Raw genomic sequence first — 16,795 nt, 5'->3', positions numbered from 1 at the left:
GATAAGCTATGGCAGGAAAAGAGGGACTATAAATGTATTAATTCAAGGATTATGTGGAGTAAAATAAAGGTTGGATGTGAAAAGTGGGTTATAATAAGCGTGTATGCACCTGGAGAAGAGAGAAGTGTAGAGGAGAGAGAGAGATTTTGGGAAATGTTGAGTGAATGCGTGGGGAGTTTTGAATCAAGTGTGAGAGTAATGGTGGTTGGGGATTTCAATGCTAAAGTGGGTAAAAATGTTATGGAGGGAGTAGTAAGTAAATTTGGGGTGCCAGGGGTAAATGTAAATGGGGAGCCTTTAATTGAGCTATGCGTAGAAACAGATTTGATAATAAGTAATACATATTTTATGAAAAAGAGGATAAATAAATATACAAGGTATGATGTAGCACGTAATGAAAGTAGTTTATTAGATTATGTATTGGTGGATAAAAGGTTGATGGGTAGGCTCCAGGATGTACATGTTTATAGAGGGGCAACTGATATATCGGATCATTATTTAGTTGTAGCTACAGTTAGAGTAAGAGGTAGATGGGAAAAGAGGAAGGTGGCAACAACAAGTAAGAGGGAGGTGAAAGTGTATAAACTAAGGGAGGAGGAAGTTCGGGTGAGATATAAGCGACTATTGGCAGAAAGGTGGGCTAGTGCAAAGGTGAGTAGTGGGGGGGGGTTGAAGAGGGTTGGAATAGTTTTAAAAATGCAGTATTAGAATGTGGGGCAGAAGTTTGTGGTTATAGGAGGGTGGGGGCAGGAGGAAAGAGGAGTGATTGGTGGAATGATGAAGTAAAGGGAGTGATAAAAGAGAAAAAGGTAGCTTATGAGAGGTTTTTACAAAGCAGATGTGTTATAAGAAGAGCAGAGTATATGGAGAGTAAAAGAAAGGTAAAGAGAGTGGTGAGAGAGTGCAAAAGGAGAGCAGATGATAGAGTGGGAGAGGCACCGTCAAGAAATTTTAATGAAAATAAGAAAAAATTTTGGAGTGAGTTTAACAAGTTAAGAAAGCCTAGGGAAAGTATGGATTTGTCAGTTAAAAAGAGAGTAGGGGAGTTAGTAGATGGGGAGATGGAGGTATTAGGTAGATGGAGAGAATATTTTGAAGAACTTTTAAATGTTAAGGAAGAAAGAGAGGCAGTAATTTCATGCACTGGTCAGGGAGGTATACCATCTTTTAGGAGTGAAGAAGAGCAGAATGTAAGTGTGGGGGAGGTACGTGAGGCATTACATAGAATGAAAGGGGTAAAGCAGCTGGAACTGATGGGATCATGACAGAAATGTTAAAAGCAGGGGGGGATATAGTGTTCGAGTGGTTGGTACTTTTGTTTAATAAATGTATGAAAGAGGGGAAGGTACCTAGGGATTGGCGGACAGCATGTATAGTCCCTTTATATAAAGGGAAAGGGGACAAAAGAGACTGTAAAAATTATAGAGGAATAAGTTTACTGAGTATACCAGGAAAAGTGTATGGTAGGGTTATAATTGAAATAATTAGAGGTAAGACAGAATGTAGGATTGCGGATGAGCAAGGAGGTTTCAGAGTGGGTAGGGGATGTGTAGATCAAGTGTTTACATTGAAGCATATATGTGAATAGTATTTAGATAAAGGTAGGGAAGTTTTTATTGCATTTATGGATTTAGAAAAGGCATATGATAAAGTGGATAGAAGAGCAATGTGGCAGATGTTGCAAGTATATGGAATAGGTGGTAAGTTATTAAATGCTGTAAAGAGTTTTTATGAGGATAGTGAGGCTCAGGTTAGGGTGTGTAGAAGAGAGGGATACTACTTCCCGGTAAAAATAGGTCTTACACAGGGATGTGTAATGTCACCATGGTTGTTTAATATATTTATAGATGGGGTTGTAAAGGAAGTAAATGCTAGGGTGTTCGGGAGAGGGGTGGGATTAAATTTTGGGGAATCAAATTCAAAATGGGAACTGACACAGTTACTTTTTGCTGATGATACTGTGCTTATGGGAGATTCTAAAGAAAAATTGCAAAGGTTAGTGGATGAGTTTGGGAATGTGTGTAAAGGTAGAAAGTTGAAAGTGAACATAGAAAAGAGTAAGGTGATGAGGGTATCAATTGATTTAGATAAAGAAAAATTGGATATCAAATTGGGGAGGAGGAGTATGGAAGAAGTGAATGTTTTCAGATACTTGGGAGTTGACGTGTCGGCGGATGGATTTATGAAGGATGAGGTTAATCATAGAATTGATGAGGGAAAAAAGGTGAGTGGTGCATTGAAGTATATGTGGAGTCAAAAATGTTATCTATGGAGGCAAAGAAGGGAATGTATGAAAGTATAGTAGTACCAACACTCTTATATGGGTGTGAAGCTTGGGTGGTAAATGCAGCAGCGAGGAGACGGTTGGAGGCAGTGGAGATGTCCTGTTTAAGGGCAAGATGTGGTGTAAATATTATGCAGAAAATTCGGAGTGTGGAAATTAGGAAAAGGTGTGGAGTTAATAAAAGTATTAGTCAGAGGGCAGAAGAGGGGTTGTTGAGGTGGTTTGGTCATTTAGAGAGAATGGATCAAAGTAGAATGACATGGAAAGCATATAAATCTATAGGGTAAGGAAGGCGGGGTAGGGGTCGTCCTTGAAAGGGTTGGAGAGAGGGGGTAAAGGAGGTTTTGTGGGCGAGGGGCTTGGACTTCCAGCAAGCGTGCATGAGCGTGTTAGATAGGAGTGAATGAAGACGAATGGTACTTGGGACCTGACGATCTGTTGGAGTGTGAGCAGGGTAATATTTAGTGAAGGGATTCAGGGAAACCGGTTATTTTCATATAGTCGGACTTGAGTCCTGGAAATGGGAAGTACAATGCCTGCACTTTAAAGGAGGGGTTTGGGATATTGGCAGTTTGGATGGATATGTTGTGTATCTTTATATGTGTATGCTTCTAAACTGTTGTATTCTGAGCACCTCTGCAAAAACAGTGATAATGTGTGAGTGTGGTGAAAGTGTTGAATGATGATGAAAGTATTTTCTTTTTGGGGATTTTCTTTCTTTTTTGGGTCACCCTGCCTCGGTGGGAGACAGCCGACTTGTTGGAAAAAAAAAAAAATCTATAAATTGTGTACAGTACTCCATTAGGTATACAGTACAGTACCTTACTATTTTTTAACATCATTCTGATATAATGGACACCCCCTATTTGTCAGTTATATCAAAGGTTCACTGTACTACTTAGTTTTAGGCTGATACCAGTACTATCAAAACTAGCTGATACTAATAGTGATAATGATACTATGACACACCTTTAGTTCTAATGTATAGTTCAACCCTATAATTTGCTAGGGGTTAGGTTCCTCGAGGTGGTGTGAATCTGCAAGTCTCGGATAATACAAAATTTTGTATACCAATGTTATTTACAAGTTTTTGGCCATATCACTTTTAAGTATTTGTCTAAAATGTTTAATATTGACATTCATAAGAAAGAACGAGCACATTTTGAATGAAAGCCTAAAATGGTTTTTCAATTTAGGGGTCATACATCAAGCAAAAAACAATGGGCACTAAGAAAAAATGTGAGTAAGTGAATCTATCCACAAAATGGATTTCAGTAAAAATGTTATACTATAATGAAAGCACATGGACTTAAAAAAAAAACAAATTCCAGGACTGAATTGCATATAAAATTGCAGTATTCCTCCAATGCATTATATTTTTAACACTAAAAATATTCTATAATAAATTTCATTAAAGATCTCATCTTAAAAATTCACATAAATGAGTAATTAATATTAAGCTCGCATTTTGTTTTAAACAGTTCACCTCTGGAACATCTCGCTTTGGATATCCTGTAGCAGCATAGGCCTTAGCAACCTGGAGCCAGAGATCACTGGTGTGATAGTTCACATTCTGACTAACATGGGACTCGAGCACATCAGGATAAACTTGCAACAGAGCTCTTGATTCATCTGATGACCATAACTGCTGACTCGCCTCTGTCAAACAAATTAAGCTTCATAATAAGTCAGCAACATAATATTTAAAGATACTATAGTTTTAAAGTACTGTATAAAAACATACTTTCTGTGATCAGGTACCTTGACCATTACAGGAATAGGGACCTACCTGTTTGGCCTCTATAACACAGAGCTTAAACTCTTTCTAGAGAGCTGCAACAGAACACACAGACACAATACAAGGAGCAAGTATTTTTTTTTTATCACACTGGCCGATTCCCACCAAGGCAGGGTGGCCCGAAAAAGAAAAACTTTCACCATCATTCACTCCAAGGAGCAAGTATCTCCTTAATATACCACTTGTATGACTTGACCCATCTAGGCTCAAAAATATGGAACATACTGCCTGAAAATACCATAAGTTCCTTATCTGCCAACAACTTTAATAATATTGTTAAAGAACCCCTATTAAATTTTATTTAAATGTTATTTCAAGTAATTGATGATAAATATTCAAGCATTGTTATTATCACAATAGTTCTACCGCCACTACCACTGATCTGATACAAATTTATGTACGTAAATTATCTTCAACTGTCAAATATGTCACTTTCAACCTGTCTCATTATAAATTCTTTTTCAACATATAACCTACTCTTATTAACTGTTTTCTGAATATCAGCTGCCTAATGACTAGAATGAATTACTCATGCTGCACTGTCACACAATGCTGACTAAAATTATTATACTGTATTTTAGTTTTCTTTAAATCTTCTTTATTACAAGAGAATTATTTTTATGAATAAAGTATTTTATTTGATAAGAAAATGCCACAATTATAACATCAAAGGTAATAAAGTAATATACTGAATTTATATAAAAACAACACATGTAAAAGTAAAACTTACGAAGTCTTAGCCGGAATTTCCTCTTAGTCCTCATTTCCATTGTTCTAGAAATCTGTATGTGTGGCCAACGATTGTACACCCCATAAATCTCAGCAAGATCACGATAAAAGGGAACATCTCGACGTATGGCTCCTGGAAGACTGTTATGGTACTGGCATTTCTCAAAACCTTTAATCATTCCATTAAGAATTTCTTTTAACTTGAATGTTGTAAAACTAAAACCATCATTTTCCACTTTCTGGAAAAAAAAATAGCAATATAAATATATTTACATTCTATTGTGCCTTCAATATACGATATGTTATCCAAGATAGAGTGCATTATTAATTAGGGGAAAAAAAAAAAGATGGGTTGAGTGGTAAGGAAGTGCAAAAGGAATCAATAAAAAAAAAATGAAAAATCTGCTGTGAATAAGATAAGAGAGATTAATAAGACAAGAATGGCTGGGGAGCAAATGGATGTGACACTTAAAAACAAAAGAGGGGAGATGTTAAACTGGGAGGTGAAGATAATGAAAAATGTAGAGAATATTTTGAAGAGCTGTTAACCCTTAAACTGTCCAAGCAGATCTATGTTCACATGCACAGTGCTCCAAAAGTAGATCTACCTGGAGTTTACCTGGAGAGAGTTCCGGGGGTCAACGCCCCCGCGGCCCGGTCTGTGACCAGGCCTCCTGGTGGATCAGAGCCTGATCAACCAGGCTGTTGCTGCTGGCTGCACACAAACCAACGTACGAGCCACAGCCCGGCTGGTCAGGAACCGACTTTAGGTGCTTGTCCAGTGCCAGCTTGAAGACTGCCAGGGGTCTGTTGGTAATCCCCCTTAGGTATGCTGGGAGGCAGTTGAACAGTCTCGGGCCCCTGACACTTATTGTATGGTCTCTTAACGTGCTAGTGACACCCCTGCTTTTCATTGGGGGGATGTTGCATCGTCTGCCAAGTCTTTTGCTTTCGTGGTGAGTGATTTTCGTGTGCAAGTTCGGTACTAGTCCCTCTAGGATTTTCCAGGTGTATATAATCATGTATCTCTCCCGCCTGCATTCCAGGGAATACAGGTTCAGGAACCTCAAGCGCTCCCAGTAATTGAGGTGTTTTATCTCCGTTATGCGCACCATGTAGGTTCTCTGTACATTTTCTAGGTCAGCAATTTCACCTGCCTTGAAAGGTGCTGTTAGTGTGCAGCAATATTCCAGCCTAGATAGAACAAGTGACCTGAAGAGTGTCATCATGGGCTTGGCCTCCCTAGTTTTGAAGGTTCTCATTATCCATCCTGTCATTTTTCTAGCAGATGCGATTGATACAATGTTATGGTTCTTGAAGGTGAGATCCTCCGACATGATCACGCCCAGGTCTTTGACGTTGGTGTTTCGCTCTATTTTGTGGCCAGAATTTGTTTTGTACTCTGATGAAGATTTAATTTCCTCGTGTTTACCATATCTGAGTAATTGAAATTTCTCATCGTTGAACTTCATATTGTTTTCTGCAGCCCACTGAAAGATTCGGTTGATGTCCGCCTGGAGCCTTGCAGTGTCTGCAATGGAAGACACTGTCATGCAGATTCGGGTGTCATCTGCAAAGGAAGACACGGTGCTGTGGCTGACATCCTTGTCTATGTCGGATATGAGGATGAGGAACAAGATGGGAGCTAGTACTGTGCCTTGTGGAACAGAGCTTTTCACCGTAGCTGCCTCGGACTTTACTCTGTTGACGACTACTCTCTGTGTTCTGTTAGTGAGGAAATTATAGATCCATCGACCGACTTTTCCTGTTATTCCTTTAGCACGCATTTTGTGCGCTATTACGCCATGGTCACACTTGTCGAAGGCTTTTGCAAAGTCTGTATATATTACATCTGCATTCTTTTTATCTTCTAGTGCATTTAGGACCTTGTCGTAGTGATCCAATAGTTGAGACAGACAGGAGCGACCTGTTCTAAACCCATGTTGCCCTGGGTTGTGTAACTGATGGGTTTCTAGATGGGTGGTGATCTTGCTTCTTAGGACCCTTTCAAAGATTTTTATGATATGGGATGTTAGTGCTATCAGTCTGTAGTTCTTTGCTGTTGCTTTACTGCCCCCTTTGTGGAGTGGGGCTATGTCTGTTGTTTTTAGTAACTGTGGGCGACCCCCGTGTCCATGCTCCCTCTCCATAGGATGGAAAAGGCTCGTGATAGGGGCTTCTTGCAGTTCTTGATAAACACGGAGTTCCATGAGTCTGGCCCTGGGGCAGAGTGCATGGGCATGTCATTTATCGCCTGTTCGAAGTCATTTGGCGTCAGGATAACATCGGATAGGCTTGTGTTAACCAAATTTTGTGGCTCTCTCATAAAAAATTAATTTTGATCTTCGACTCTCAGTCTGGTTAGCGGCTTGCTAAAAACTGAGTCATATTGGGACTTGAGTAGCTCACTCATTTCCTTGCTGTCATCTGTGTAGGACCCATCTTGTTTAAGTAGGGGCCCAATACTGGATGTTGTTCTCGACTTTGATTTGGCATAAGAGAAGAAATACTTTGGGTTTCTTTCGATTTCATTTATGGCTTTTAGTTCTTCCCGCGATTCCTGACTCCTATAAGATTCCCTTAGCTTGAGTTCGATGCTTGCTATTTCTCTGACCAGTGTCTCCCTACGCATTTCAGATATATTGACCTCTTTTAGCCGCTCTGTTATTCTTTTCCTTCGCCTGTAAAGGGAGCGCCTGTCTCTTTCTATTTTACATCTACTCCTCCTTTTTCTTAGAGGAATAAGCCTTGTGCATACATCGAGTGCCACCAAGTTAATCTGTTCTAGGCATACGTTGGGGTCTGTGTTGCTTAGTATATCTTCCCAGCTTATATTGGTTAGGACTTGGTTTACTTGGTCCCACTTTATGTTTTTTTTATTGAAGTTGAATTTGGTGAATGTTCCCTCGTGACTAGTCTCATTATGTCGGTCTGGGGCCCCACGCATACATGTCTGAACCTCAATTATGTTGTGATCTGAGTATATTGTTTTTGATATGGTGACATTTCTTATCAGATCATCATTGTTAGTGAAGATGAGGTCTAGTGTATTCTCCAGTCTAGTAGGCTCTATTATTTGCTGGTTTAAATTGAATTTTGTGCAGAGATTTAAAAGCTCGTGTGAGTGTGAGTTTTCATCAGAGCTGCCTCCTGGTGTTATTACTGCAACAATATTATTTGCTATATTCTTCCATTTTAGGTGCCTTAAATTGAAATCCCCCAGGAGCAAGATGTTGGGTGCAGGAGCTGGAAGATTTTCCAGACAGTGGTCAATTTTTAACAGCTGTTCCTGGAGTTGCTGGGATGTTGCATCCGGAGGCTTGTAGACTACCACAATGACTAGGTTTTGGTTCTCGACCTTTACTGCTAAAACTTCCACTACATCATTTGAGGCATTTAGCAGTTCTGTGCAAACAAGTGACTCTGCAATGTACAGGCCAACCGCCCCCCCCCCTTTTGCCTGTTCACTCTGTCACATCTGTATAGGTTGTAACCTGGGATCCATATTTCGATGTCCAAGTGATCCTTTATGTGGGTCTCAGTGAAAGCCGCGAACATTGCCTTTGCCTCTGCAAGCAGTCCACGGATGAAAGGTATTTTGTTTTTGTTGCTGGCTTTAGACCCTGTATATTTGCAATGAAGAATGTCATCGGACTGGTGGTATTGTTGGTACTGAGGGGGGATTTTTTTTTCCGGAATTAGTATCTGTATCTGTTGGTTTGGAGTGGAGGCCATCGACTGTGGTTCCACTCCAGGAATGACTAGATTTGGTGTACGATTTCTGCCATTTCCTGCCAGTTTTTTTTCTTCCTGGCACTAAAAAACCTCTCCCTCTAGTGGCTGTGGCTACCCAGGTTTTCCCATGGCCTGGATGTTTTGTATCTTTTTGTACCCTTTAGATGATGTGCCTGGCAATTTAAGTTATAGCACAGTCTTTCCTGTACTGAAGAGGTACACATTTCAGGGTGAAAAAGCTTACAGGAAGGGAGTTTGCATTTTCCTGTTGTCATATGGGCATGGCATTTTCTAGGGTGGTCATAGTTGCACGTCCCGTCTGTTTTTCCAGATTTCCCATGTCTGCAGATACCAAGTGCATAGTATGTGCACAGGCTTGGTTTCCATTTGCCTTGGGTTTCTGTGACTGTACTCCCTGTTGGTGCATGTTTCCCTGTCTTATTCCTATCCTCCCTAGCACCAACAATGGAGCTCCCACCAGTTGTTTTTGGTAATATATCCTCACTATAGCTAGTGGAGTCCTCTTGTTTGCTATTTCCTGTGGTATTTCTAGTTTGCAATATTGGTTTTATCTTATCTTTGACTACACTTGTTTCCCCACTACGGCTCCTGTCCCCAATGAGGTCATTTATATGTATTCCTTCCTGCGTATAATTCCCGACTACCTGGACAAAATCTCCAGCTTCACCATTACTGTCTCCCAGGACAGCACCTCCAGCTTCACCATTACTGTCTCCCAGGACAGCACCTCCAGCTTCACCATTACTGTCTCCCAGGACAGCACCTCCAGCTTCACCATTACTGTCTCCCAGGACTGCACAATCAGCCCCACATTTACTGACTACCAGGACATCACCTCCAGCCTTACAGTTTCTGACTACATGGCCAGTATCAAGGGCAGTACCATTCAGCCCAGACTTTTTATGTTCCCATCTGTTGTAGAAAGCTTCCAGGTTGTCTATGAAAGCAGCTTTGATGTTATCCTCTTTTAATACCCTTGTGATTTTAGTCCACAGATTTTCCTCATTTAGGCATACCCAAAAACACTTCCCTGTTTTAATACTGCTTGTAGCTAGTTCTTGGATATCTGCACAAGGGGCGTGACACCAATTTCCACAAAAATAACAATTTATCCATGTGGAAGCCCGTTTGTTTGATTGACTGCAGACTATACAGAGCTTCATAATGATTTGAGTGGTTGATTTACTGTAATTCTACTAGCAACCTCTTGAATACTCTATTAATAACCTCCTTAAATGAAGCTCTAGCTATTTGTATTTCTATTTCTAACTAATTGGACAGCTTACCGTGTACGTTCCTGATTTATATTTATTGTTTGTGTTTGATAAGGGCGCCTACAACCCCATCTGTTTACAGTCTGCTTTATTGTCCAACGAATCCGTTTGAAACCAGTCAAGGGTTCGGACCATCAAGGGTTCGGACCAGTCGAGGGTTCGGACCAGTCGATCTGATCTGATCAGTGGGTCACTTATTTAAAACATACTAGTCGGTGATTTGGGCTAACACATGAAGGATCTACTTGAAATTATCTACCCGAGTAATATGTGATTTGATTGATACAAAAGTATAACTTGCGTGTTGAAGAGCCGGTGATTTCTGGCAGCTCCAACAGTGACGAACGGTCGAGCCTCAACCCTTGTTTATCAATCGCTGTATCTAGCTTTTCTAGTTTTTTTTTCGTCTCCACCACAATAAATGCTATATTATCACTATAGTTGACTGGTGGAAATTTTGGAGGAAGGACACTTTTTCTGTAGTAATAATTGCTTCTCACTGTGTATATTGCGACCGCTGGTAACTACAGGTTATATGAAATTCACAGTAACGTCTGGTATTTCAAGAAAAAAAGAAACTAATGAAAGTCACTCCACTCCACTAAATACCATTATAATACTGGTTAGTTGCTACTACAACACTGTATTCTGCTATTCACTGGTATCACTAGGTTATATGCGAGTACACTAGCAGGCCAGGAAGAATATTAAAACAGCTGACCACTGTGGTAAGATTCTGGCGACTTCTGGCACCTGCCTCTATAGGCTTATCACTTCATTTACAGATTTTTCAAAAATAAAAAAAAAAAAACATAGATCAAAGTTTTTTCTACAAGTTTTCAAATGTAAAAAAAGAAAAGAAGATTTACTTTTTTTACATACTTTCAAATGTTGATAAAACATAGATCTACGTTTGGACAGTTTAAGTTAAATGTTGCAAACAAGGTAATGTATGTATAACACAATGTATAAAAGACACTTACGCAACATTAGGTAACTTTATTATGTAAACATTTTGCCCATCAGGGGCTTTATCAATCCAATACAGACAGAAAAACAGAGCACTATAATACAGAAGTGTGGAGATCAACTGTAGAGTAAGTGGGACACAAAATAGTTAATACTGTCACAGCTGGATACTAAAGCTCACCATGTTTTGCATAATTGTATTTCAAGATATAAATGATTACGCATTCTAAAGAATAGCATATGTACAAATCCTCTTCCTTGATAAGTTTGGCATCATTCAACTGAATCAAGTGGTTGTGATTATTCTGATTATTTATGCTCACTGATGTGAGCATGTGTCTAGCTCTCTCTCCTATATGCTTTCTCACACAATCCACCTGATATGACAGTTCTAACTTTGGTTTCAACTAGGCTTGAGAATTTCTTGATGGTTAACTCTCTAAATGGTAGTATTGGTGGCAGTAGCTACTGTAAGATTGCATTTGAAAAAGTACTGGAAATATTATTAGCCATCTTACTGTTGGGAAGGATAAAGCATTACACAGATTTGTCAAGCTTAAAGGTATTGATGATCCACAGAACACAACATCAATAGTTATTTATAGTGAATCAAGACAAACTATTAAATGGATACTAAATGTTGTAATGTCTATATTGGTATAACATTTCACCAATGAGTGGACTTCTTCAAGTATACAGAACAAGAAAAAGTACAGTTTATATAAGGCATTAGGGAAAGTAGCTGTATATGGCCTTAACCCTTTCAGGGTTTCCGATGTATTAGTACGGCTTATGCACCAGGGTTATTGACGTACTAGTACACCTAAATTCTAGCGCCTTCAAATCTATTAAGAGAAAGCTAGTAGGCCTACATATGAAAGAATTAGTCTATGTGGTCAGTGTGAAAAGTATAAAAGAAATCGTGCAGCACACAGTGCATAATGAGAAAAAAAAACTTTGACCGTGTTTTTGGTTTAAAACAGCAACTTTGCACTGTATGGTATTTATGGTTGTATTCTAGTTTTCCTGGTGTCATTTTATAGAATGGAAGACATATTACAGAAATTGAGATGATTTTGATTGGTTTCACAATGAAAAGTACCTTGAAATTGAGCACAAAATAGCAGAAATGCTCAATTTTTGCCAAAGTTCAAAAGTAAACAAATCATGCCACGCGTCCAATACACGTCAACTGGTGAGTCTAATAGTCTTTCATGAGTGCGCTTATATTATTTATACCATTTCTACACAAATGCAGTAGTCTGAAACCAGTAAATCTTCAATTTTTTGTGAGAATAAAAATTCAAAGTGGAAAGCAAAAGAGATGTAAGAGGGGCCTGGGGATGTGACTAATGAACATAGGAAATGTTATTTTAGTGCCAGGAATGTCTGTCTTGTTTATTCTGGACCCTATTTGGAAATTGGCATCTTTTGAAATTTATGTGAAATTGGCAAAATTGCTAATTTCTGACCACTTTATTGGATAGTTGAAATTGGTAAATGGGTGGTTTCTTGTACTCATTCAATAAAAAAAATGGAGTTCTAGTGAAGTAGTTATGATTTTTGTCAACTAGTACATTGGAATTGGCCGAAAATAGGGCTCAAAGTGGGCGAAATCGCCGATGCATAAACATTGTCGAGACCACTAAATTCGCAAGAGCATAATTCCGTAAGTTTTCCAGTAAATTTCATACTTTTGGTGCCATTATGATCGGGAAAAGATTCTGTATCTTTTCATAAGAAAAGATAATTTTTTTTTCTGAAAAAATTTCGACCCTGAGAACAAGTTTAGGAGAGGGCCTCTCGACCCTGAAAGAGTTAAAAAAGTGAGAAGAGTTGAAGTTGAGTAGAACCTGCTTAGGACGGGTCAGTTAATGTGTAAGTATGCTGAGCAGCTGCACCAAATCAGGCCTACTGGCCCAAGCTAATATGCGCTTGCATATTTCAAATCTTACCTTACTAATAGGTATCAGTATGTCACCATTAAAGACACAGCATCAACAACACAGCCACTTGATACTGGAGTTCCGCAGGGAAGTGTCCTTGGTCCCCTGCTCTTCCTCATATACATCAATGATCTTCCAAACGTATCTCGACACCTGAACCCCATTCTCTTTGCTGACGACACAACTTATGTCATCTCTCACCCTAATCTTGCAACCCTAAACACCATTATTAATGAGGAGCTGATCAAAATATCGACTTGGATGACAGCCAATAAACTTACGCTTAACGTTGACAAAACCTACTACATTATGTTTGGTAGCAGAGCAGGAGATGCGCAAATTAACATTAAGATCGACAACACTCTAATTACCAGGCATAATGAGGGCAAATTCCTAGGCCTATACCTCGACAACAACCTGAACTTCAGCACCCATATCCAACACATAACCAAAAAAGTATCCAAAACGGTTGGGATCCTCTCCAAGATACGATACTATGTGCCGCAAACTGCCCTTCTCACACTATACCATTCACTTATATATCCATACCTCACCTATGCTATCTGTGCTTGGGGTTCAACTGCAGCAACACACCTAAAGCCAATAATAACCCAACAAAAAGCCGCAGTAAGAATAATCACTAAATCCCATCCCTGGAAACACACCCCCCCACTCTTCATAGATCTAAACTTACTCCCTGTTCAGTACATCCACACTTACTACTGTGCAATCTACATCTACAGGACCTTAAATTCCAATATTAACCTTGACCTAAAATGCTTTCTTGATAGTTGTGACAGAACCCACAGGCACAACACCAGACACAAACATCTCTATGACATTCCCCGTGTCCGACTAAACCTTTACAAAAATTCAATGTATGACTAAGGCCCTAAAATCTGGAACACCCTACCTGAAAATTCCAAAACTGCAGACACATTCATCACCTTCAAAACTACCATCAGAAAACATCTTATCTCCCTGATACACCCTGTCAACTAATAATACGAATACCACCTGGTGGTTCACACTTACACTCACTCACCCATTTGACCATAAACAGAAATATCAATCTCAATCTCAAAATAATGAATCTTAACTAGTCATAAGTTGGCCTGTGATACTCCAATACTGAAACTATGTATAGTGCCAAAACAAAAGCATTCACATTGCTAAACTCACAACTAGTATTTAGTCACTTAGCCATAATACCAACTTATCTCATAATTTTGTAACATTTTAAACCTAAGTCTGCCCGAAATGCCTAGCCATGCTAGGCGTTCTAGTGGTACACTCTGTAATTATTATTTTACTACATGTAAACCACACAATAACCAAATTCTGTAAACTCAGCATTGTACTACTTATAGAGAATCAAGTTTGAATTGAATTGAATTTGTTGGCAACTCACATAGAATATTTCATCTTAGAACAAAAGATATCTATCTGCGGCCAGTAGGCCCCTTGTAGTGCAACTACTCAACAAACTTGCACATTAACTGATCCATGCTAGGCAGATACTATTCAAATCCAACCCTTCTCAGTCATATTTGTCCAACCTAGTTTTAAAAGCTAAACCTGACAACTTGCCCCGGATGTCCCATATGGGCAATAATTTTTTTCTCACTTTTCTTTGTATTTGATACAGCCCACTCTTGGGTTAAATACTGCACCAATATAGACTTCACTGTATTGTCTATTGACCATTAACAATCACTGATGAAGTGAGAGGGGATGAAAGTGTGGTATAGAGAAGATTCTGTGAATGTACTCACAATCATCTTCAAGATATTCAGGCTTACATTCCATCTGAGGGCCTACAGGACCTAACATTACATGCGGGTGTCTTTTGTAGAGAGCAGTTAAGTGTTGATGATGTGAGAGACTAATTTCACTCACTTGGCAGTGAAAAATATACAGTAGTCCCCCCATATCCACAGGGAATATGTTCCAAGACCTACTGTGGATACCTGAAACCATTTACATACATAATTATGATAAAGTTTAACTGATAAATTATGCAAAATAAGTCTAGAATTAGCACTTTTTCACTAATGGGAGGCATTTCCCAGCTTCTCCTAGGATTTGAAAACTGCCACGATCACTACTTTTGCATTTTGGGGCCATTATTGAGCAAAATTAAGGGTTATTTTTATGGCCACAGTAAACTGTGGATAACTGAAACCATGGGTACCTAATCCATGGATACAGAGGTTTTACTGTAATTTTTTAGGAGAAAGGAAGAGCCATAGGTGGGTGTTTGGAAAGTGTGTGAGGCAGTGGGTAGAATGAAGAGGGGGGTAAAGCAGTTGGGGCAGATGGGATTAAGACAAATGTTAAATGCAAGTAGGGATATAGTTCTGGAAGGGTTTGTGATTTTATTCAATATGAATCAAAGAAGAGAAAGTGCTAAGGACTGACAGAGAGCATGAATACCTCATTTGGATAAGGGGAAAAGGAAACAACTGAAAGTAAGGATTATAGGGGATGTATATTAGTATTATAAGGATGTACATGTATATTAGTATTGCAATAAATTTATTAGTTCAGTTGGGGAAGAAAGGGGTGGGGTTACAAATGCAAGTATGCCAAGAGCCTACAAAGATCTTGTAATGGCCTTGCCTGAGGTGCATCACTGGAGAAATAACTGACACAACAGGGACATGATTTACTGTCACAACTTAGAGACTGAAGAGATACAACATGGTCCTGCAGCTCACCGCTAAGGCTGATTTATTTTCTACCTGTTGCAACTTTATAGCAAAATCACCTAAAATATTACCAACAGTATCACTCATTACACTAACTGCTCTGTTAGTATACTCAGTATAATATCCAAAATTCTAGAGAGGGCGATGTACTCTCAGGTAGTTAAGTACCTTAATGACAACAACATTCTCCATAGCTATTAATCGGGCTTTAGAAGATCTTACTCAACCGACACCTCCCTAATTAATCTGATGGATTACCTGAGAACTGAAATGTCAAAGGGGAACCTCATAGGTATGGTAACCTTAGACCTGCAAAAGGCCTTCGATACTGTCAACCACAATATATTATGTAAGAAACTTCAAGCTATCGGTATAGGTTCTGTAGACTGGTTTAAGTCCTACCTTAGCAACAGGAGACAAATTGTCAAAATCAACAAAACGGAATCAGAACCCCTGCCGATAGCATGTGGAGTTCCCCAAGGTAGTATTCTGGGTCCCTTATTATTCTTATGTTATGTCAATGACATGCCTATCAGTGTCAAGTGCAAACTCCTACTGTATGCAGATGACAGTGCTCTGTTAGTGTCAGGTAAAGACCCACAAGATATAGCTAATGTTTTAACACTGGAACTGGAGTCCTGCAGCAAATGGTTAGTAGACAGCAAACTATCATTACACCTCGGGAAAATTGAAGCCATTCTCTTTGGCACGAAACATAAACTGAGAAGGGTAAATAATTTTAATGTCCAGTGTAATGGGGAGCCCATCACTTTGGTTTCATCAGTAAAATATCTGGGAATCCCCTTTGACCCATGCATGTCAGGAGAATTGATAGGGAACAGTGTGGTAAAGAAAGCGAATGCAAGACTGAAGTTTCTCTATAGACAAGCACAGTATCTACCTACTGAGGCTCGCAGGACCCTATGTCTAGCCCTTATACAATGACATATGGATTACGCTTGCTCTTCATGGTACTATGCCTTGACAAAAAAACTGAAAGATAGACTGCAAATCACCCAGAACAAAATCGTAAGATTCATCCTGGGGCTGGGACCAAGAGAGCATGTAGGCCAGAATGAATTACAGCAGTTGGATATGCTGAATGTTGAAGACAGAGTAAAACAACTGAAGCTAAATCATGTTTATAAAATTGCTCACAAACAGTGTCCAGAATATCTTGCTGTCAATTTTGTCAAGGTTGGGAACCAAAGCAATCATAGTACAGTGGACCCCCGCTTTACGATCAGCTCCCAATGCGACCAATTATGTAAGTGTATTTATGCAAGTGCGTTTGTACGTGTATGTTTGGGGGGTCTGAAATGGACTAA

At 39.3% G+C, this 16,795-nt stretch overlaps 1 protein-coding gene across 1 annotated transcript in view; it reads right to left on the bottom strand.

Annotated features, from left to right (window-relative positions):
• The window catches only part of LOC128690051 (uncharacterized), a gene marked incomplete at its 5' end in the record, with an annotated part of 211,826 nt that overhangs the window by 107,358 nt on the left and 87,673 nt on the right, over positions 1 to 16,795 (bottom strand). The window contains 2 exon segments of the mRNA XM_070088516.1: positions 3,771 to 3,943; positions 4,813 to 5,050. Of these exon segments, the coding sequence (XP_069944617.1) occupies positions 3,771 to 3,943; positions 4,813 to 5,050 (411 nt within the window).

The sequence above is a fragment of the Cherax quadricarinatus genome, chromosome 25 (assembly GCF_038502225.1).
Source record: "Cherax quadricarinatus isolate ZL_2023a chromosome 25, ASM3850222v1, whole genome shotgun sequence".
Taxonomy (NCBI): domain Eukaryota; kingdom Metazoa; phylum Arthropoda; class Malacostraca; order Decapoda; family Parastacidae; genus Cherax; species Cherax quadricarinatus.
The sequence above is the reverse complement of the archived record's forward strand: the minus strand, read 5'-3'. Positions and strand labels throughout refer to the sequence as shown.